General features: G+C 41.6%; 1 protein-coding gene across 1 annotated transcript in view; it reads right to left on the bottom strand.

Moving 5' to 3' along the window:
* Window positions 1-24608, bottom strand: part of adamtsl5 (ADAMTS like 5) — a 45812-nt gene extending 21204 nt beyond the window's left edge. Inside the window, exons 1-2 of the mRNA XM_034116900.1 lie at window positions 23887-24608; window positions 4748-4823 (exon numbers count right to left, since the gene is read on the bottom strand). Coding sequence (XP_033972791.1) covers window positions 4748-4823; window positions 23887-23906 — 96 coding nt within the window. The 5' untranslated portion in view covers window positions 23907-24608. The remainder of the gene's footprint in view (window positions 1-4747; window positions 4824-23886) is intronic.
* Window positions 24609-25265: the final 657 nt, after the last annotated feature.

Below are 25265 nucleotides of genomic sequence, written 5' to 3'. Positions count from 1 at the left end.
AACTTAAGCAGAAATAATTAAACAAAATGCTTCTTGGGCATGAAGTGACAAAAACTTTCAACATATCTCCATTAAACCCCATTGTAAGTTCAGCCTCATCTTTCCCCACCACAGCAGCTGCACACCTTTAGTTAATCTGCCAAAAAGGCCACATTATGAACCCGAAAGTACACAAAAAGTACACTTCAGATGCTCAAGTTCTTGAGATGCTTCACTCGTTGAAATTTCACCGATATCTGTTACGGTTCTTCAACAAAACGTTCACATGTAAGAGGTTTATCTCTCATTCAGAACAATGCAAACGCTCTCCTCTCACTGATTACTGCACATCACCATGGAAACCTTTGATCTCTGGGCTCAAGCACAGGTGTTTCATAACGTCCTTAGCTCAAACATAAACACCTGTGTGATGGAACACGATGATGACACTGACAAGCTCAGAACGCCACCAAACATCACATGATGGTTAACACTGTGGCCCTGAACAGCTCTACATCAAATCTGATGTTACGTAATGTAGTGTTACTATGGCAACGCATCCCTCGCCATAAAACACGATGTCGCTGTAACTCCAATGGACACGGTCCAATCGTCCCCCAATCTTCACTTGTATATCACCGGTCCATGGCTCAACAGCTCTACGCCAAATCTGGGATCTCACCATATGCCGTTTCCATGGAAACGCATCCCTCGCCATAAAACACGATGTTGTCGTGATACCTATGCAAATGGTCAAAGCAGCACCAAACTTCAGATAGTGGTTAATGGTCCGGCCCTTAACAGCTCTATGTCAATTATGGGGTGTCATCATATGCCGTTTCCATGGAAACGCATCCCTTGCCATAAAACACGATGTCGCTGTAACTCCAAAGGACACGGTCCGATCGTCCCCCAAACTTCGCTTGTATATCACCGGTCCATGCCTCAACAGCTCTACGCCAAATCTGAGATCTCACCATAGGCTGTTTCCATGGAAACGCATCCCTTGCCAAAAAACACGATGTTGTCGTTACTCATGAAAATGGTCAAAACACCACCAGACTTCAGATGACAGTTAATGGTCCAGCCTTCAACATGTCTATGTGCCATTAGTGAGTTTTCCTCAAAAGCTGTTGCCATGGCAACACATCCCTCGCCGTAAAACACGATATTGCTATAACTCCTATGAAAATGGTCAAAAAGTGCTCAAACTTCACATGTGTGCTAACAGTCCAGCCGTGAAGACATCTATTTGACAGTTTTAAGATTTCTTCAAATGCCGTTGCCTTGGCAACACAATGCTCGCTATGAAACACGGTTTTCTCATAACTTCAGTGAAAATGCTCGAAATGGCCCAAAACTTCACAGGTTTGGTAACGATGCAGCCATCAACACATCTAAGCGCATTATGGTGTGTCATCAAATGCCGTTGCCATTGCGAGAGATCATTCGTTAGTTCAAAAGTTTGCAGTTCAAATATTCTGCTGCTTTTCCAAGCCTTTTTACTTTCTTTAAAGGGGACCTATCATGCAAAATGCACTTTTGTACGTCTTTTATACATGAATATGTGTCCCCGGTGTTCCAGGGAACTCACCAAGTGTCAGAAAACACAACCCTCTCTCTTTTCCTCCATACCCAAATCTCTAAAAACGGGGCTGCAACGGATCTGATAAAAACTGATCCAGATTTGAACAGTTCTCTGACGTCAGGACGGCGGAGCTGACCTATCAGGGGAATGAGAGGTTGGCGTGGCATGGTAACAGCATGGTAACACGACGCTCGTAACTCGGCCCCCTCCTTTGCAGGGGGCGTGGTCAGCTGCAGCGCATGCAAAGACAGGGTGGAGGAAAGCAAAATAGAGCAAAATGAGGCATGACTAAAATGCATGATCTGTTTGGTATTTTGAAAAAGAAAACATATAAATATACCTTATATAAGTATGGCCCTACAATATATTATTCAAATATAGCATGATAGGTCCACTTTAATTCTCTTATCACAAATTCAAGCCCTCAGTGTTCATGTATCATTTCAATCTAAATTCTTCACTTTCTTCTTACACATTACATTTCAGCATAGCAGTTCAGCGTCAGCTTTTCAGCATAAATCATTCCCACTAGCAATTTCTTCAGGAATTGCATTCTCGAGTTTCAATTAGTATTCAAAGATTGTTTGCACTTTAAAGGACTCTGGTCTAAAAATGAACCGCGCTAATATAACTTATACACTGAAACCTCAAAACTATGAAACTACACTAGTATGGATCTTTTCTACTGACTGCGCAACAACATGTATGTTTTGGAAAAAAACCTGAGACTCACTGAGGCTCGTTGACTTTGTGAGTCACAGAAGAGAATTTGTTTGACATACACACACACACACACACACACACACACACACACACACACACACACACACACACACACACACACACACACACACACACACACACACACACACACACACACACACACACACACACACACACACACACACACACACATCACACACACACACACACACACACACACACACACACACACACAGCTGAGAGCAACCTGTGCTACTGCTCTCCATCATTTTCCATGGCAGGGTCACCTGAGGTTGCCCTCATTAGTGTTACCACCGGTCAAATTAGCGTTGATAACAGTTGGAGATGGGGTGGGTCGAAATTCTAGATTAATGACAGTGACCTTTGAACTTCACAATGCACCCCCCCTCTTTCACATGAGCAGAGAAAAAAACCTGCTCTTGTATTTGAAAAGCAAACTGCATACAGTAAGAGAAAGGACTTAAGGAGAAAGGTAAAGAGCCAACAGTTTAACATGCAAGTCAACAGATTTATTTAAAGTAATGTAGCTTGACTTGAAGAAAGAAAAGTAATTCATGAAATTATGTTTAAAGTCAGAATATGTTTTAAAGAAAAGTGATAATTACGTGGGGATGCTCCGTTACTTTTTTAGGTGTTTTTTAAGTGTCAAATTTGACTTACAAAAAAGCCCAACAAAAGGCAGTTGCTGTTGTGTGTGTGTGTGTGTGTGTGTGTGTGTGTGTGTGTGTGTGTGTGTGTGTGTGTGTGTGTGTGTGTGTGTGTGTGTGTGTGTGTGTTGCGGAGCCCTGCAGTTGTTTGAAGTTACATTTTGTAATTAATTTTAACATAAACAACACATCTGCTACGTAAGTAATAGTTTTTGTTGGAATTCCCAATGTCATCCACAAGTTGAGTGCGACTGTAGAGGAGCATAGGGCTACCCAGTGCGTTAGAAAGTGACGGAAAAGACAAAGCGTCTCTATGTGAGGAGTTGGGAAACAAAACAGGTTGGTGCAGCTTTCATATGGAGAATAAATAAGGAGAAAGAAAGAGATTAAAACGGAATGTTAGACAGCAGCCACGAGAAATATCTGAGCGTGGTGTGAACTGCTCTGACTGCTGTAGCACTTTTTGCATCTTGAACTGATTTAACAAATATGGACAACAGAAACCATCTCAGTTATCCAAAACATCTAAAACGAATTTGTTGTCTTCGTTATTTATGTTTAAATAACACTAGTGAATCATTGACTGACAGTTTCTTTCTGACAACATAAATAAAAAAGTGTTAAGCATGCTGAGCCTCTATTGCATTCCTGTGTTTGGTGTTACAGAGCGGGTTAGGGGTATCCTATCTCTGTCTATGACTGGTTATTCCAGCCAGACCCAGGGGGAGGGTTGGGGCGAGACTGCCTGACAACAAGACAAACAGTGATGAAAGATGGAAGCTGTCGTTGGAGGAGAAAAGGTGTGTGATCAGAGTATGGAAAGACCAAGAGGAACATTGTGATTTCCGAGTCAAAATATCATCAGATGACAAACATGCTACAAAAACAATCCAATCAGGACGCTCCTATAGCTCAGCGACAAGCCGCCCTACTCACATCTGACGCCTGTCAAAGGGCTGTGATTGGTTTATTATCTGAATGAGCTGAACTTCCTCTGGGGAACCAGAGAGCATGATTTTTTAGCGATAAACAAATGAGCTTAATCACTATATTTAACCCTGTGAAATGTAAGAAAAAAAGAGGACAAAGAGGCAGGAAAAGTGGGGAGGCGCTGGGAAATGGCCTTGAGCCCGAAACGACACAGGTCCCATGTGCTAATTCAGACTAGTGCACTTGAAACACTGTCATCAAGCTATTAGATCATTATCTATTTACCCTTACTTTTTCATTTGTTTTTAGTACAGAACAGAAACATCATTGTCAGCCATAAAGGCTTCTCCAGCTATAAGCAATGTGTATTTAGACAACATAAAGCCATCATGGCCGTGACTGAATTGATTTGTAAAAACACAAGTTGACGAACATTAAGCAGAAATATTTGTCACAAGTTGTAAAGGACATCGGCCACAGAATATTTAATAATGTACTAAGTTTGATCATTTGGACAAAAACAAGCTAATGTAGATATTTTCGAAAAAGAATTCCGACATGTGAGCCATTCCAAATATGTAATCTGTCTGGCTGAACCATTGATCCATCGCAAAAATATTAGGCCTGTTATTAATGAATCGTATAGATAAACATATAAATAATCGGTGTTTCTAATGGAAACATGTGCTTAACGGTGCTTAATTGAGATTGGCTGATTAAAAAGCTTTCACTTTGTAGAGTTCCGTCAATAGAAGGGAGCTGTAGTTGATGATCAACCCAGGGTTGATACAGTGAGAGCTGTTGAAAAGAGAGCAGGGCCACGCAGTGAATCGTGTTGACGACGGCGGGTCGTACTTACGCTCTGAGGGGACGACAGGCAGAGGGGAGCGACCAGCAGCAGGACGAAGGTCAGGGCCTGGCACAGAGTCAGCTTCCTGCAGACAGAGAGAGAAACACAATGTCAGTCAGTGGGGGGCATCACCCTCGCTGTTTTACAGATCATATATACAAGATGCACAAACACAGAAGCAAAGGTGGGAAGTAGTGGAGTACAAATCCATGTAATGATGTATCAATCATTTCCTGGTCTTCTCTAAAGAAGAGGGACCAATGAGAACTTTGTCATTTTGCCGCATCGAAACATTCATTAGCTAACAATGACATTATTGTTCTATTGATATAATAGATATAAAGTGAGGTCAGTTACTCTTTAAAACAGTTGGTAGTTATGGGTACTTTTTACTTAAAGGTCACCTATTATGCAAAATCCACTTTTTCATGTCTTTTATACATAAACATGTGTCCCCTCTGTGTAAAGAGATTCTGAAAGTTTCAGGAAAAGATATTCGCTCACTTTTTGTCCTGATCCATTTATATATAACCCCCCCGCCCCACCTTATCTCCTCCTAGAGCACCACTGCGTTCTTTTTAACCAAATATCACAACAACAACAACCGGGGACTGCGTCGGGTCGATGATCGTGTTGCTTTTAATCATACGAAGCCAGATTAAATAAAATAACGACTTCTCCAACCTTATACTTTTCTCCAGAGTGCCGTGGTTCATTGTTTATTAATGTGTTTCAGCGGCATTTACCGACCGCTGCAGTGCTGGCTGCTCTTCCACGAGTGTATTCTCCCGTTAGCTCCGGGTTAGCTCACACGGCTCTAAAGTATTCACTGTCTGACTGTCACACAAGCAGCTGATACCCCCAGTTCCCCTTAAGTGAATGTGTGTCAGTCTGAATTGACGCTGTTTGGCATCACAACGCTGTTATGAAAGTTTCTCTGGTATAACATGGGTGATGTTAGCATAGCAACCGAAGCTAAACTGACTACTTGCTAAGCCGTTTTCTACAGGCACTTTTTACTGGCGTATTTTTCATTATGATTCTACTTGTGATAGTCGGACATGGCAACCTGTGCAGCCCATGTATTGATTCCATCCGATAGCTGCTATAATAACAAACAAAACGTCTGCCTGCTCTCCACAATGATCAATAACAGCGAACGGATGGTCAAAGTAAGGTACAAATAAACAGAATCACACGAAGCCTGGTTAGTGTTGCCTGACTTTATAAAGTGTGTTTTTTTTATAAGTGTGTGGTTGCCTTCTAGTCACTTTGCTCAGCGCTACTGCTTGTAGGCAGGCATGACGAGACTCTTCAGTCGACCCATGTTCGGGTTTAGTTTCCTGCACGCCTCGACGTAGAGAGACGTAAGCGACGCCGCCTCTTAGCTCCGGAGTCTTGCTTCTAGACCAGGTGTGGGGAACCTCCGGCCCCCTGCCGTATACGGCCCGCGAGACCATTTGGTACGGCCCTCGAGGTAATTTATAAACACACGCAAAAAAGAAAATAATTAAAGAAATCTAGACCGCAAAAAAATTAAACAAGCGAATGCCTGTTTTTCCTGGCCAAGGACAGGGTCCTTGAACACAACACGATCCTAACGTGTCATCACGTGGTATCTGTCTCGTCTGACTGGGGCTGCGTCTCAGGTCGATTAAATGGAATCCTTGCGTCCCTCACTTGCGTCGTTTCCCTGTGTTTAGTCCCTCCCACCAGGGAAGCATGGAGAGACGCAAGGAAACCACGAGAAGCAGGGAAATGAGTTTTAAGAGCAATGGGACGTCCTTTCCTCCGGAGCGTCACGTGAAGACGTCCGTTTGTGATGACGCCGCACAGCTGATCGTCTGACAGCAGCTCTGTCCCCGTTATTTTCACAAACACCCCCGCCTCTGTTAGTACACATTTACTGACACAAACATTTGTATCATCTGTTGTAGACCCAAATACATTAAATAAAATAAGAACTCATTCTCAAAAAAGATAAACGCCATTCTTAAAATGTATAAACGAACAATAGTTGGATTAATATTGATTAGAGTGTACAATAGAAATAAAATAATTCAGAGAAGAAAAAGAGATATGTTATCTATCAAAACCCAGTTAGATTAACATTCATTGGATTGCACACTTTGTTTGTTTGTGTGGATATGTAGCAAATTAACATGTTAAATAGCACTTAATGACTGACTGAATGGAAATGACAATAAATGAAAATGTAAAATGAAAAAGCGATCATGAAAATGTTTCCAATAAACATAAATAAATAAATAAAATGATTTTTGACCACTTTGTTGTTCAGATATATCACATATATGTAACTGAATGATGCATTAATTGAAACAAAACACAGTATAAACTGAGGAGTGACTCTCGTGAGTTTCATGTATTTTCTTCACTCCGCTGGGAAACTGCTCTCATGTCAAGAAGCATCAGATCAGTGCATGCGCTGCATCGTCCAATCAGTGAGAGATACACAGTAAGGGGGCGGAGCAAGTATCTGAGGATTTCACCGGAGGATGGTCTGGTGGTTCCTCGGTTATCGCTCCTCCATTATCGCTCCTCGATCCTCGATCCTTGATCCTCGGTCCTCCGGCAGAAATAAGAGCCATGGGACGCTACTCAAGATGGCGCAGACAAATCAACTTCCGGTGATACTGAGGACCGACGACTGAGGAAATGAAAATAGTCGACCTGAGACGCAGCCAGGGGTGCAGTTCTAACGTAGAGCACCAGAACGTCGCTCCGGCACTTCCAAAAATTGCAGTACCCATAAGGAGCCGTACACATGCCGCAGTTTTTGCGTGGCTGTGTCTTTAGTTGTAAGCCCAGTGGCGATCTGTTCATCTGTCATACTGATCATACAGTCAATAACTTTGTTATTAGCATCTGGTTAGCTAGCTATGCTAACGAATATAAGAAGCTTTTTCTACAACCAGTGAGGTAAAGGCACATCTTTATATGATCATTATAGTTATAAAAAAATAAGAGAATGAAGTAAACAGGTATCAAATACTATATGACAGTAAAAAAAAGTTGTTATTAATAAACAAGAATACAGTTTGAAAGGGGAGTGATTTGTAAAATATCCATAAAGAAAAAGAAATCTGCTTACAGTTCTGTTTCATATGGGTGTTGAGAGATGTATCCATAGATCTCCTAATGTTGCTCTCAAAGTGCACCAGATTGATGCTGTTAACTTCAACATTTAAAAAAAAATCATCCCGGGGGAGCATGCCCCCCGGACCCCCCTAGAGGAGGTTAGGTCCCCCCCACTTAAATCATGTCCACATGGATAGGAAACTAAATACATTTGCACACATCTTGTGTCCATATCTTTCTGTTTTGGTGGTCATGCCACAACCGTGCACGTGAATGCATACGCGAGTCATGGTAAGATATCTGGATTAAGAGGTTGCTCTTTCTTTGCACAGCATGAAAGAAAGGCCAAATGAATGGGCTGTGATTTTTGTATTTTTAAGCAGAGGTCAATAATTTGTACGGCCCTCGGAGGATGTTGAAAAATTTGAAATGGCCCTTGAGAGGAAAAAGGTTCCCCACCCCTGTTCTAGACCGAAAAATGTTTGGAGCTGGAAACAAACTGGATTCCGGAGATAAGAGGCGGCGCCGCTGCGGTGTGAAGAGGAAAAACTGGTACTTTTCAGGCTCTAGCTCCGAGCCGGCGCTGAAAACGCGTTGGTGTGAAAGGGGCATCTGAGGGGCGTGGGGAGTGGCACCTTATTTTCATCTAAGGCGCCGTTTACACGAGGAGAAAACTGCTTGTATCTGCATAGTTTCGCGTGCGTATAGCCCTATTATTTACACGAGGCCGATAGAAACTGACCCCACAAACGATAACGGGTCCCAAGGTGGATAGATTTGCAAACGAAACGCTCTGGGGGGTCAACCGAGTCCGTGTAATCACCTCTATACGAATATTTCCTGAAAAAATAGCGATAGCCCCACCTCTCCCCGCCTCTCCCCACCTCTCCCGCTCACTGCTGTAGCAACTATCAAAAATAGCTGTGTTAATTAAACGCACAAGGGGTTCTTGAATGAAATAATATTATAAAAGGCAAACCAGAATTGTTAACGCCCAATATACTCCTTAAACAAAATAAACAGAGTCAGATTTCATGCATTGATCCATTATATTGACAAAGGTGCGATCTCACCCGGTGTTTGTAGAGAATATCTCTCTTTCTGAGCGCGTCCTCTCCACAGAGACGTGCTTCTTGGTCGGTCGATGCAATATCCACAGATCCGGTTTCTTTCAGTTAACTTCCCCGTTGCATTTATCCATATGCTGAGGAAATTACTATATCCCGCTGAATACCAGCAATCGCCACACACACTTCCTCCTGTCAGTAGCTACTGCTAGTGCTACTGCTACTGACCATGCTACAGATATTAGTGCAAAATCTACAGCTCCTCTACCACAACCATCAGCAACAAGTGGACATGGAGAATTACATGAACTACATGTTGCTAAATACACCGCGGGGCATAAACAGAAGGGTAGCCATGGCAACATTGCGGCGGGGCTGCTCGGGCTGCTCTTCTTCGCGGCTTTTGGTGTATTTTGGCGGAAGTTACAGCGCCACTTACAGTCCCGGCATATGTACTACAGCGTTTCCAGCGGCCTCCTTTGAACAGACACGTTAAATGAAATGAATGCATGTGAACGGAAGACTTTTTTGAATACGCATACTGTGCATAAACGCAAACGTTCCCGTGTGAGTGGGGCCTAAGGTAACAGACAGAGAATCAGCACTTTTGAAACAGGGCTGAAACAGAGGGGATTATGGGATGCTGCAATGATCTGTTTGGTGTTTGGAGCCAAACACTTCAGAGCCATGTTTTGTATATATCTTAGACCTATAATAAATGTATGAAAAATAGTATAATAGGGGACCTTTAAGTACATTTCGAAGCCCATACTTCTATAATTTTACTTGAGTAAAGAAGTTTAGTCAGTACTTCTAAAAGTATTTTTAAACATGAGTATCTGTACTTCTACTTGAGTAAAGGATATATGTACCTTTGCCATCTCTGCACAGAAGGGAAGATGCAGTCGTTGTTTTAGCAGACGTTTTTTGAGCAGGAGATAAGAAGGAAACAGACAGGAGAGACACGACTCACTATTCAGTAGAGGTCTTCAGGTCATTCAAAAATATACACAAATAAGTTTCCACACTGCTGCGGACCCCTGGGGCAGGAGCCAAGGTCAGGAACTTTCACAGAAAGTTTTGAAAATAAAGTTCTCAGGGGTTGAACAAAGTGTGGCTGCCCGATGACTCTGTTATAACTAAACCACCAACAAGAGGGTGTTAAAGGGTGGATTTATGCACTCAGGCACACTCACTAAATGTGCTATCCAGAGATCTGTATAGCACTAAAACAAAGAATGTGAGTTGCCTTGATCTTATTTAGGAAATGATACTGACCTTTTAGATTAGCCTGGGACATTCCTGAATTGCCTCATACATGATTGACGACCACACTGGGTTAATTTTGAGACTATAAGAAGGATATTTTAGTAAAATAAAATGAGTCAAAAAACAACTATAGGCAACAGTACCAAGCCACTTCTGAGGTGCTTCCAGATAAGACCTCTGACTCTTGTGTTAAGTGTCTGTTGTGTCTGTTCTAACAGCTGCCTCCTTCTTTCACCTCCGGGCTAACACACTTTGACTCTCTGTCTTTTTCTCCCTCTGATTCATCAAAACGCACCTTTCCTGAGAAGTGTTGGTGATTCCTGGAAAGCCCTTCTCTTTGATTGCTTCCTGGCACTGCTGACAGCCGCAGTGTGTCATACTTTTAACTGTCTGTTTTGTGATGAAGCATGTCATGTTTATTAAGACAAGAAAAATATCGAAGACTGGTTGCATATAGCAACTTCATCTTTTCTTTATTTTTTCCCTCTAACCCTTTCTGCCACCTCCTCCATCAGCTTCCAGACTGTCTGTCATTTATCTCTTTCTGTGTCTGTTCTTTCTCTTTTATCTGCCCTGGGCCGTGAGCTGCTTCAGAGCTTTTGGCTCCGTCCCAGGTCAGTAGTTGCCCTGTCCAATTAAACGATACACATCTCCCCCACACTTGGCTGAGCGGCCCTTCCCTTCAGCGACCTCGGCTCCAAGCCTGGCCTTACATGGGGGAATTCATATCAGGGAACAAGGAAGGTCAGACTGACCGAAAAAGGGTATTGGCCTCGTAAATCAAGATGGATGTAAGAGGTTTTATCACAAAGACTTTATTTTACTTCCTGCATCTCAGTTGGATGTCTAAATGGAAAATGTAGTTGTCTTACCTCCTGACCCCTGACCATTTTCAAAAGCAGCCCATCGTGTATTAAATATCTGGGGACATTTATATTACAGGGAACAACTTGTATGAGAACATAATTAAGTGTATCACCAGACTAGATGTTTAGTCTGCTGGTTCAGTTTCTAATTACGCTGGAGTAAATGAAAAACAATGGTAATTCAGTTGTTATGTAAAACTAAAACCATGATTTCTTTTAGAAAATGTCCCCGATGATAAAGGAAGGTGAAACAGTTTTACACAATAAAAATGCATTCCAATTATCTACTTGATAATTGAGCAATGCTGTTTTTATCCGTTTTTTTTTTGTAGGTAACACATCATGTAGTCACTTCCGCCAATGAGAAATGTGGATAAAACCATCACAACAGACGGACACAGTAAAAACAGCTGGTGAACATGGTGCATTTAGCAGCTAAAGAGACAAATAGGCCATTTGGAGTTGGTGGAGCTAAAATGGATTACATTTAGGACTTTTATTTGTCGAGTGGACAGACAGATGCCTTCAAGTGAAGTGTTGCTCAGTATCTTCTATAGAATATATATCAAATGTAAAAAAAATAATACTGATAATATGTCATTGTTGTTTTTACAGCTATTTTAACTTTATACTTATTTTGATAAAACTAAAAGATGAACGTTTGGTGATGCACAAAAGTCCTGTTATTAGTTTGTTTTAGACATCAATGCGGATGAGCAGTGTGGAGATATCATGGAACAAAGTGATACAAAAGAAGGACCTTGAATAAAGCAATCCGCACAGATGAAGTCATTCCTCTCACTTTCACTTGATCTTTGGCTTCAGTGTTTGAACATGAAAAGACAGCAGCCCCGGTCATGCAGGTTGGCCCCTTCTCCACAGGGGCCCTTACAGAGGGCACAGGGGTCAGTCCGCCTCCTCCTGCACTCATTAAGGCTATAGCAGCACATTAGTGAAGAGCCCCCGGGCAGGGAGGGGGAAATGGCTCTAATCAATATGAGACCACTTGTTTGTTTTGACAGACATTAGTCCGAGGAGTAAGAAAAAACACACAGGCCCCACCCGACACCAACAACGCTAGACTGCTCTTATCATTAAACAAATAATTAGAAGGCAAGCCAATTCGCTTTTTTCTGAACTTGGCGGTACAGCAAATAGAAAGATTGCTCCTTTGTTTATACTTTTCAATTAATAAATGATCGATCATTTATGAATATATATATAAAAACTGCAACTTTTATATTCTTGCTCAAAATTAAAGCCTAAGAATTGAACACTAAATCCTTATTTTCCTGTTCTGTTTATCATCTTCTACATTTTGATTAATCGGGGGAAAAAATTATATAAACAATTTGTAAACTTTGTCTGATTCCAGCTACTAAAATGTCATTTTTTTCTATTCTGCTAAGTATTGATTACTTGATTACTTTTACATTTAACTGTCAAAGCGAGATATTGGCAACAAAAGATTGGGCTCTGGGAACTGTCGATTGGCAATTTCCACAATTTGCTGACATCTTGATTAGCTGATACAATATAAAAGCGACAGCACACACACACACACACTTACACGCACACACACACACACACACACAACACACACACACACACATACACACACACACACCCACACACACACACACACACACACACACACACACACACACCCAACACACACACACACACACACACAACACACACACACACACACACACATACACACACACACAGCACCACACACACACAGCACACACCACACACAAGGACACACATACACACACTACACACACACCACCCACACACACACACACCACACAACACACACACACACACACACACACACACACACACACACACACACACACACACACACACACACACACACACACACACACACACACACTCACACACACACACACACACACCACATCACACACACACACACCCACACACACACACACACACAACACACACACACACACACACACACACACACACACACACAACACACACACACACACACACACACACACACACACCACAACTCAATATACCATAATAAAAATTACAATAAATCACATTTAGTCGTGAGAAAAAATGTGTCAATTGAAAAGAAAGGATAAGAATAATTGAATGCTGATTTTTTTAAATGTTTCTTTAAACAATTTTGCTATCTTCCTAAATGAACTGCTCCAAAGTGATGCATTAATTGCCCATCAATCCAATGAATACCTATACATTGTATATTTTTATTTTATAAAGATTTTCTGGGGCATCAGAAAATTACCAATTGAGCTATACGACAGCACATCCATTCTGTATTTTGATGCAGATTATGATTCTTTTTTTTTTTTAAACGTAATTTAGACGTATAAGATTGGCAACTTTGGTCAACACTATTAAAAACTATGGTTTTGGTATAACCAAAGTCCAACATGAAGATTCGCAATAAAATTCCCTTCATTGACACTTGTACAAAGTGCGATAGTCAAGATAAGTGTTTGTTGCCACCCAGCCTCAGAGACAGAGGTCAAAAATAAATCTCCCCACCCTCATTGATAATTCCTCTAACGACTGAACTCACAAACCTTTGCTTGAACACACCCTGACAGACAGGTAGCTCTTAGCATCCCACCCTGCATAAATAAACAACAGCTCCACGATGTTATCCAGCAATTAGATGGAGGCTATTAGTGTGCACAGGTTGAGAGAGCATTGCAGGTGAGAATGTGTCCTTTGACCTGTTTTGAGTCGAGTCAACACAGGAGACACCTGACTGAGGATCTCTGCTCCTTCAGTTTCTTTGTGTGGGATCTAAGTGCTTCTGTATGGTGCCCTTTGCTTTTTACAATTGTCTGCACACCCACTAAGTTTGTAAAAGCAATACGTCTTCCAACTAGGGGCCGGTCTTAACCTTTGACCCCCCTGGAGATTTAGCTGTGACCCACCCAGTGTTTGGGCGAGCCTGGTGGAGGGTCTGAGGGTTATATGGAGCACGCTGCTGAATGAATTGACACAACCCTTAACAGATGTTCAGGGACGAGGCTCTGTGGTCAGCTCTGAGCCCGGGACCTGGTTTGACTATGAATGAGGCGGCAACAATCGGACCCTCAGTGGCCTCGGTCAGCACGCATTGACAAAATGAGACTCTTTGAACACAAGTGGAGTGTCTTTGTGTCTCAGCAGATGTTTCGGTTGAAGAGACATTGTGAACCATTTAAGCGAAAAGAAATCAAATAGTTTACCAATGTTTATGTGGACTTATAAAAGTGAATCCTATTTTTACATGATTCAAATGTCCAGCAAGTTTTGGTAATGTTTTCTACGAAGTGGCGAATTTACGTGAAACAGATTACTACAGAATCTTAACCAACATTTAGCTGATTGACAAATGAGTCAAAGTTTGGATGAAGTAGTAATGGCGTCGTCACATGACAAATAAGTAAACGTTTAAGTAAAAATAACTATGGAAGAGGAAAGTGTTGTGACAATTAGTTCAATGTTCACGTTAAAATAAGAGGTCTTACTTTTAGTACAGAAGTTAAGTATGAATAAATTCTGGTTACACACGAGACACAAGCAACAGTCCCATAGGAAAAAGTCTTATGTACTGGACCCTCCCATCCACCCCATCCTACTCCCACTCGGATTCCTCTTCAAGCTCTCTGCTTTTCAGTTCCGTGGATTACAAACATGAAAATGGGTTTTGTCCGATATATTTGAATTACAATGTAATTACCTTTCCTAGGTATGCCTTTAGCTACAAACAGTGTATGATAACAGCTTGGGACCAAACACCCCACGTGTTCCAGTAAATGACTAAACAATAGACAGACAGTCGTTTTGTTGGTTTTGTTGTTGCCCAAAAGTCTAGACTCAGTCTCTTGCTACAACTTTGGTCCCTTCCCTTCACTGCGCTTCGCTGCACTTAACTCGCTCCTTCCACGACAGGGAGAACAAACTTGGTACACCATCATACCTCAGGGATTATGGGATTATCTTTTCACAGCCACTTTGACTGAGGCAGAGCCTTCCAGGTCATCTACAGTCATGGTAGCAGCATGGGGAACATGCAGAGATGCACGCAAGCAATATTGTGACCAAAATGACAGAAAAACATCATGAACAATAAGCATAAACGCCAAAATCTTGAACAATAAAGAGCAAATGTATCACTTCCAGCAGGTGCATGTCAACAATGAAGCCTGATGTAAATCTGATAAATGAACTCCTCGTCAACCTCTTTGCCCAGACATTATAATAAGCATAAGTTCTCCATCTTTTTGATAATTATAGTTAAAGAAACACTAATGAACCAGTGGCAGAAGTCCCAGATCTGGATCACCACAAAATCGGAATCAATTGTTCCTTGGAGCAAAGCCGACTTGTCTATCAAGTTTCACGGAAATTCTTAACAGGGTTTGAAATCATCCTGCTGACAGACATTAAAACACACTAACGGTGGAAAAACTACAACCCTAATCCTGCTTGGAAGCAAACCATGGAGATGGAACAGGCTTTTCATCAAGTTCAATCAGAGAGACAGAAACACAGAGCAGTAAACTCTTATCTGACTGAACCTTGAAACCGTCTGACTTCATTATTTTCTCTGACATAAAGCATGGCAAGGTGTACAGAACTTGGTTCAAAGAAACCATGAAACAGTATTTAGCTGAGCAGAATGATCTAGTTGGACACGACATGAGGAGAATACTTTAATGTTATTAAAATATATCTCTTTGCTTTGGAATAAGAACGTTAGGGTAACAAGAGTTTATGTGGCTTTGTTTACAAATGTATGTCTGGATTGTTGACTATATTCTTTCTGGGGTGTGAACACTAAGGTAAATCTAGTGCACCTGTTGATTTAAAGGGATCCAGGACCCTTAATCTGAGGCAGCTAAATTAAATTCAGTACATGGATACATCAGGAATCTTGAATTGTTTCCTTTGTGTAGCTGGGGCAGTACTCTTGACCAGTATGTAGGTAAATTAGAGTAATCTTTGTGTAAGACACAAATAACCTTAAAGTACAATGTTGTACCCGAAATGACAAAACTGCACAATATTTCAACAACAAAGAAAATAGTGTAATCCAGCACTTTTGCTTTTAATTATGGCGCGTTTCCACTACACGGCCTCGCTCGGCCCCGCTCGGTATGGCTAGGCCTCGTTAGGACTGGCTCACTTTATGGCGCATTTCCATTACAGTTTAGGAACTGGGGTAGTATCTATAGTAACGCAGTGTAGGCGGAGCCGTGACGTCATCTTCAATGAGAACCCCAGAAAAACAACACAGCCGTTAGCACTGAGAGCTCACAGCTCCTCATATATGTTCAGAAACTAGACAAAAGTTAAACAAGTACAAACCACAGACTGCCTGTGTCATGGCGAATACAGTCGCTGCTTTATTTATGTCTGTATAGGCCGTTGTTGTGAGTGTGGACGGTCGGAGCATATACTGCGTTAGCTTAGCCAATCTCCATTTAGAAAACACGCATTTTAAAAGGTTTTTCGCCTGCCGTCTGTCTGCAGACTTGTCAAAGCATTAATTCATGGTTTTTACTAACCGGTATCAGTATGTTGTTACTTCGGCATCATTTTGAAACGTGTATTACAATTAAATCACGGTCAAATATGTCCATCTTGTTGTAGTTGTAGCCCCCTTGCCAGCGATGCTCTCTCTAGTTTAGCATACTCAGCCCGACTCAGCCTCGTTGTCTCTGGCCCTAGACCCACGATTTTATGAGGCCAGAAAAACTGTGAATTAGGACCCGCCGGCCGGTACTAGGCCAAGTGGAAACGCAACCAAAGACGGGCCGCTGACGTCACAGCCCTCTTAAACCGTGCTCCGCGCTGTAGTGGAAACGCGCCATTAGACAACTATAAGTGGCCGACAATTAGGGCACTTGGACAAGCACAAGCTGAAGCCTGGACTTGAAATCTGATAAAAGTTTCAGCAGTTACAATCAGTTTGCTTTCAAATTCATTCTCATTTCGGGTGAATTCAGCAAATATGCAAAAATGTTTTTTGGAGAAGAAACAATGATGTATTTAGTAATTGTCCATGTGGCTGATGGAAATTGTAGTACTTAGAGCAACACAATACCAAGTGACTGAACCTTATGACCCGTTTCAATCTGTGACAGCACATCTGTAGAAAATTGTCTTTTCAGTACAAAAATGTACCACCCGAAAAAAATCTGAAAGCTGGGGTAACTTTTAGGCATGTTTGATATAAAAATCCAATTAGTTTACGAAAAGTCACTTTGAATATATACTGATCCTTCTCTTGCGCTCTACATCTACAGTGAAGAATAGCATTGAAATTCCAGCCTGCAGGAAAGAGTGACATCATAGCATGTAGCACCAAATGATGGCGCTTTTCCACTGCAGCACGGAGCACGGTTTAAGCGGGCCGGGCTTTTTTTTGCTTTTCCACTCAGGGCTACTTTTTCACCTTTTTTCTGGCCCTCCAAAATCGAGGTTCTTACCGGGCCAACAACCGGGCTGAATATGCTAAACTAGTGACGTAAACACTCGACTGCTGAATGGTCAGAGAGAATCGCTGGCAAGGGGGCTACAACTACAACAAAATGAACATATTTTACCGTGATTTAATTGTAATACACGTTTCAAAATGATGCCGAAGTCACAACATACTGATACCCGTTAGTAAAAAACATGAATTAATGCTTTGACAAGTCTGCAGACAGACGGCAGGCGAAAAACCTTTTAAAATGCGTGTTTTCTGAATGGAGATCGGATCGATCAGGCTAAGCTAACGTATATGCTCCGTCCACACTCACAACAACGGCCTACAGACATAAATAAACCAGCGACTGTATTCGCCATGACACAGACAGTCTGTGGTTTGTACTTCTTTAACTTGTGTCTAGTTTCTGAACAGATATGAGGAGCTGTGAGCTCTGAGTGCTAACAGCTAACGGCTGATGTTTGGTTTTGTGGTTCGCATTGAACATGACGTCACAGCAGTTTTAGTTAAATTGTTTTAATGAACATTTTGTGTCCTGTGGCTCTCTGTTTGATTCTGTCACTAACTCTGCTTCTGTGAACACCACAGTCTGTGACTGAAAAACGTGTTTTGGAAAACCCTTTTAGTTTTACTCCTTTTACTGTTGATGTTGTTCGTGAAGCTTTAACCAAGTTAGATCCTAAGAAACCGGTTGGCCCGGACAACGTAGAACCTTTCTTTTTAAAGATAGCTGCAGATTTTATTGCTCCACCTCTCACTACTCTTTTTAACCTCTCCCTCAGCACAAACACAATTCCAAAATGGTGGAAGTCAGCGTATGTCCTGCCTCTACTAAAAGGTGGGGAGGCCACTTTATTAAATAATTATAGGCCCATCTCTAAATTGTCAGTTCTGGCTAAGGTTCTTGAACGCCTAGTGAGTGAACAGGCAAAGGTGTTTTTATGTACAAATGACATCCTGTCTAAACATCAGTCAGGCTTCAGAAAGCAACATAGCACCATCACTGCCACAATGAAAGTGGTGAATGATGTGGCGAGTATTTTAGATAATAAGCAGAGTTGTGCAGCTCTATTTATTGACCTTTCCAAAGCGTTTGATACCGTCGATCATCGCATCTTAAAGCAGAGGCTACTCAGTATTGGCATATCCAGCCATGCAGTGGGGTGGTTTGTGAACTACCTCTCTGAAAGGTCCCAATGTGTTCATTTTGATGGGCTGTCTTCTGAGTGGTTAAACATTACTAATGGTGTTCCTCAAGGTTCTGTGTTAGGTCCACTTTTATTCTCCATCTACATCAATAGTTTAGGTGAAAATGTCGATGGAGCAACCTTACATTTTTATGCGGACGATACCGTTATGTACTGTGCAGGTCCCTCCATTAAGGAGGCTGTTGTTGAATTGCAAGCTGTTTTTAACATTATTCAGACTCAGCTCGCTGAGCTTAAGCTTCTTTTAAATGTTGAGAAAACCAAGGTAATGCTCTTTTCAAAAGCTAAAAAGACACCAGAGCCTGTTTTAGATATTGTAACTACGCAGTGGCGACTGGTCATTAGGGGCAGGTGGGGCACAGCCCCACCTAGTGTCAGCAGAAAGTATTACAAATAATGATTACAAAAATGCAAAAAAATAAATAAAAAAATATATAAAATATATTTTAAGATCATGTTTAATCATCTGATTCGTCTGTACATTGCTGTTTTAGTCTGTGTTCTTCTAATTAGTGTGTCTACAGTCACAGTGTGTGCCTATTGAGCTGTTTAGAGCCATGTGGGACAAAACCTGATTATGCCCCTCCCTCTCGCTGTGAAGTCAACGGTGACTGTAAAAACTACACTGCACATGCTCAGAGTATTTTGTAATGAAATGTGTGTGGCAAAAAAATAATGACCAGAGGGGCATGGAGCTACCATCCCCACCATACGTCATCTCAAATCATTCAGAGCTGATTGGCTGTAAGTACGTGTGCCGCGAAAAGTGTGGTGTGTGAAGAGGAGACGAGAGAGCTGCAGTGACGCGTCCTAAAACCAGGAAGTAAGCTGCGCATGGCTTCCCTCGACAAAAAAGCAATGAGATTTCTCCAGAGGATTTTAGAAAATAGCTGGAAATAAGATCTGTGGGAAACGTACCTGTTAGATAAATGCACGTTTTGATCAGCCGGATAACATCCACATGTCTACCCTACTTTTATAATTTTTTTATCATAAATCTATGGATTAGATTTATGATAGACTTTTGAAACTACAAGAACATAAGGAGGACTTTTACAAAAAAGTTATAGACATTTTTGTCCAGAAGGATAGGCAAATGGACTTCATCTTCAAGTCAAGGTAAGACCGCAATTTGATTGAAAATGGGATCTTACTAAGAGAGAACAATTCAATATTTAAATGATAAAATTACATTTTTTGGGTATCCTTTTGTTGAACTGTCTGTTTAAAATTAATCGAAGCATCAGACAAAAAAAGCTTTTGAAAATAATATTATATTTTGGTTTAGGTCAAAATATAATATTTGTAAACCTGAAGAGTCAGTGCCAGTGCCTCACCAGCCATGAACCTCACTGCACGTCACTGCAGAAGCTTATATATAGACATCTACGTTTTTTGTGCCCCACCACTTTTGTACATATAAAAACGCCACTGTAACTACGCAAGGAATAAAACTTGAAGTGGTTACCTGTTACAAATACCTTGGTATCTGGCTTGATGACTGTCTCACTTTTAAACGTCATGTCAATAACCTGCTTAAAAAACTGAGGGTTAGGCTAGGTTTCTTCTACAGGAACAAGTCCTGTTTCTCGCTTGAGGCCAGGAAAAGGCTAGTCACTGTGACCTTTTTACCTGTGCTGGACTATGGTGATCTGGTCTATATGAATGCACCTGCCAATTGCCTGGTCAAGTTGCTGCGTATCACAGTGCACTGAGATTTGTGACAAACTGTAAAGCATTAACCCATCACTGTACCCTGTATGCAAGGGCTGGTCTGCCTTCACTAACTGTACGGAGGCTCAGTCACTGGTACATTTTTATATACAAAGCCATGTTAGGGAAACTTCCATCCTACATCTGCTCCCTGATCTCACGGCGAATTGTAAGTGGCTACTGCCTGAGATCGGATGCTGTGGTTTTATTAAATGTGCCAACTGCTAGGACTGTCTTAGGGAAGATAGCATTTAGATGCGCAGCTCCTGTCTTGGAACAGTCTGCAAATGAAATGGAAACTGAGCAATCTGGTGCCACTAAATGTTTTTAAAGCTCGGTTGGATGCTACTCAATCGGAAACTGTTGGTACCTGTTCATGTGGATAGTTATGTAAATTGTAATCCCTGTAATGATGCTGTATGATGTCCTTTTTGTTGTTCTGTTTATGTTTTTATGTTTCATGTGGAACCTACTTGAGCAGGTCTCCCTTGAAAAAGAGATCAATGATCTCAATGGGATACACCTGGACAGTGGCGGCCGGCCCCTAGGGGCGCCGCCCCCCCTCTTCCCACATACATTTTTTTTTTTATATATATATATTTAAAAAATATATTTTTTATTTTTATTTTTATTTTTAATAAACAAGGTAAATATTATATAATTGGTATCAGTAAAATGTATAATCTACAATAAAATCTCGTTTAAAATTGTGTTACGATGTCTAAAGTTACTGATAAGTCACATGTTTCCTGCCTGGCCTTGCCCGTGTATCATTACTCCCTCTCGTCTGGGCGCTATGCACAGAGCCCAGACGAGAGTGCAGCAAGTGCAGCAGAAGCCAACTGTTGCTATCTTTAAACTATGCCGCCGAAACATAATTTCAGCCAATCAGCGTCGTCAAATCTGATGGTCACAGGGCTCCTAGGTCAGCGCCCGGTGCAGTCTGTGAGTTGTTTGGACTCGTATCCAAGGAGACAAAACAGGAAGCTGTCATACACTCTGGAAGCTACCATTAGCAGCTAATGAAAACTCAGTTTTTTACATAAAAATTGAATTATGGATCATCAATAATTTTTCAAAGTGACAGACACATTGGATTAACCTATGGATTAACCTTCAGCTGCATTTTTCTCGTTTTTGATCAGAATTGTTATTCTGCAAAAGGTGAGCATATCTCCGTGTTTTGCTACCTAAAGCTACGTCGTGTGATGTCTGTATTTGCTTCCCCTGTCGCAAGTTCTGATCGCTCAGTGATGATACTTATATTTGTTTGTGCATATCCGATAAGTATATCGATTGATTTATACCCAGAGCATTTCTTCGCTCAGGGCTCATTTAGACGCTTCTTGTGAGACTTGTGTTTTGTTTCGGTAAACATGGTTCATATCATCAGTTAGCTGCGTTTCCTCTGAGTAGGACACATGAATAGTTTATTACATTTTAAGAAGCCCTGAGACACAGTTTCGTGAGAAAAAAAACGGGGGAAAAAAGCCCCTTAACAGGTTAAATGGGAATTAAATCATTTTAAGTAATTTTGAGTGTTCCCAAAGCCCCGGTGTTCTGCAGTTTGTGTGGGCCTACTGTACTATTGCACAGTTTATGCTGTAGAAACTATGTCCAGGACAAGGTGTTTGGAAGTTTTGGAAGATTCATAGCTAACCACACTGAAGTTATGGAGGTATTGATCAGTCTTCTCATATTTTTAAGCCTCAAATTGTCCTTCCCCCCCCCCCTCTAACATCACCAGAAGTCATAATTTAGGGGGTCTTTTCTCAAAAAAAATTACCGGGGGAGCATCCCCCCGGACCCCCCTAGTATTGTTTGATCACCATTTCCACAGCCCCACCTAAAATATTTTCCACCAGCCGCCACTGCACCTGGATAAATAAAGGTTTGAAATTAAATGAAAAACACAGCGTCGCTCCGCCCGCCGAACAGCCGATCGCCCTGCCTACACTGGCTGCGTTACTATAGTAACTACCCCAGTTACTAAACTGTAATGGAAACGCAGCTTAAAGTGAGCCTGGCCTACCAAGGCCAAACTAAGATGTGCTAAGCCGTGCTAGGTCCTGCAGTGGAAAAGCGCCTGTAGAGTCCTCGTTTTGAAGCTATTTACTCAGTGTTCAATGGTAAACTGATTAAATCAGCTCAGGGGCTGATGGGCTCTTCCTAAATAAACGTTCCTCCAAAGTGTTATCAGAGACAGAAAAGCCAAATCTTTGTCTTGCCATCGTCTGTTCTGCAGACCAGTCAGGCTGACAGACAGCGTACATATGTATTCCAACACATGCAGCTGCAGCCCATAAGAAGGAATATCACACTTTTACATCTTAGGTGTAGAGTACAGGAATGTCAGCTTGTATTGTTTCCGTTAAGAGGAGTAATCCACAAGATAGAGGTAAACACATGGTCAGGGTGAATTTAGGGTTTTAACATATTTTTTAAAACTTCCGTTTAAATACGGATCCAGACCTTCTGCAGTCCCCCCATGTTTGTGTTCTGTAGCAGGGATGGGATTAGATCAAATATGAGCAGGGTATTTATAGCTGGTGACATTTGGGAGATAAAGGTAGTGGGCGCAGGATGGGTGGAATGTAGAGCCAGGAGTCGTAATATCACAGATACTGTATGGCAGGAGGATTACCTCACCCGCTGGCAGGAAGCAGCTCACAGCAGAATGGATATGACTTCTGCCCCCAGAGAAACCTTCACACACCACAGGCCACCAGAGGATTATCCAAACTGTTCCAAGTCAAGTTTGGAGTCAAATAATGCATATAGGGCTGTCTTCAACAAAATAAATTATTTGTCAACAAACACTCACACAATGTTATCAATTTAAGGATTGCTTGATTCATTCAGAGACTGGTAAAACTGAGTTTCTCCACAAAGAATGAAGCAAAAGCAACCACTTAAATCTTGTGGTAATCAAAGCTCTTCTTGGAAGTGATTTGAAACAAGACAGAACGACTTAACGACCAAAACAACCAATTAGTCGATTAATCAAGAGGGGCAGCCCAATATGACATGTTACAAATGTCACTCTAACTTTTTACAACCCACCACAGGCCTGCAGTTCTTTAGATTAAATTAACTATAAAACAAACTGCTTCCAATCTGGAAAAAACCTCATCTGTCCCTGGAATGTATCACCTCCAATCCTGCACTGTACTGCAACAAAATGTTCAAGGCTTTGCAGCTCCTTGCAAGAAAAAAACTCAAAGTAAATATTTAAAGCCACCACATATTTCCCCCCTAAAATGCAACTCACAGTACAAACAGTCTCCAGTAAGAAAAAAGGAAAAATCAACGTGTCTCTGGAATTTATCACCTCCCATCAAAGCTGAACTCCTCTCTTATAAATCACCCTCACTCACATCTCATGCGATCCTTTGTGCAGGCAGCCAACAACTAGCCTACAGTGTCTTACCTCTTCAATAGTGAGGACATATTAGATCCGTTTGGAGTGGTTTAAGGTCTGTGACATTCGTTGTCAGGTGCAGTTTTGATGCCGCATTATGGTGTGAAACGTCGCGGCTCAGATGCGCTGTGCATCCCAGCTGCAGGCTGCGACTCACGGATTTCAGAAGCAACACCATCCATATCCCACTGTCTCCTGGAGATTATTACGCTTTTGCTTTTTTTTTCAAAGAGAAACTTTAAAATAACTTTGTTTCTTCAGCTGCAAAGCTTGTCCATCCAAACAGCTGTTAGTTCCCAAAACACATCAGATCAGTTTTGTCTTTCGGGACACGCAGAACAAAAGGTATTGCGCATCTTCTGCTGAAGGTGCACTTACGTTTTCTCTGGCACTAAGTTCCTGTTTCTTCTTTAAGAAAGTTTTTATTCACATGGGTACTGCACGTTATTCCATTAATTGTGTCCTTGGAGAGTGTGTCGCCTTTACGCCCCAGCAGGTGATCTCAGTTTTGCCCAGTCCTGCACCGGACTACTTTCTCCGCAGTTAGCTCCAGCGGCTGCTTCTTCCTCTCAGTCCAACCAGGTCCAATGTGTGGCGGAAAAAGCCAGATAAAGAGCGCAGAGAGACAACAGCAGTGCTCCACCAGTCCACCGTCACTGGCTGTGTGAGCGCAGTGCTTTTCTCTGTGTGTGTGTGTGTGTGTGTGTGTGTGTGTGTGTGTGTGTGTGTGTGTGTGTGTGTGTGTGTGTGTGTCTCTCACTCTCTTTCTCTCTCTCTTTCCCTCTCTTTCTCTCCACCTGAGCATTGTATTCTTGCAGTGAACACGCCCTCCTCCAATCACAGCCCAGCAGCTACTCCAAAGTTAAAGGTGACACAACTTCGACATCATGAAAGTGAAGAGATTAAAGTCTAAATTCTGACTTTTTGCTCCGAACAAAAGACAACTTTTGGTCAGATTTCAAATAATTTTCTAATCCTCTTCCTTAGTATAGAATGGTAAATCCATTAATAATCTAAATATTCCTTAATATTCGGGATTCAAAATGGTGTGTTGTTGCCCTTCACAGTCTGCGTATCTTAGTTGAATTGAACACAGGTCTAAACGTTGATGTATCACCTATTTGAATATACTAGTATGATACCATTCATGTCATCATATTCCTATAGGGCAGTTACAACTGAACAGCTGCTCAGAACTGTGCCTCCATGGCTGGATTAACGAGAGATGTTGACATTTTTCTGTTCACAACTGTGACTTAAAGGTCTCCCATTATACTATTTTTAGGCATATATTATAGGTCACAGATATATAAAAAAACATGTCTATGAAGTGTTTTGCTCAAAATACCAAACATCACCCATTCGAGCCATGCCTCATCTCTCTATAC

The sequence above is a fragment of the Trematomus bernacchii genome, unplaced genomic scaffold (genome assembly GCF_902827165.1).
Source record: "Trematomus bernacchii unplaced genomic scaffold, fTreBer1.1, whole genome shotgun sequence".
Lineage (NCBI taxonomy): Eukaryota > Metazoa > Chordata > Actinopteri > Perciformes > Nototheniidae > Trematomus > Trematomus bernacchii.
The sequence above is the reverse complement of the archived record's forward strand: the minus strand, read 5'-3'. Positions and strand labels throughout refer to the sequence as shown.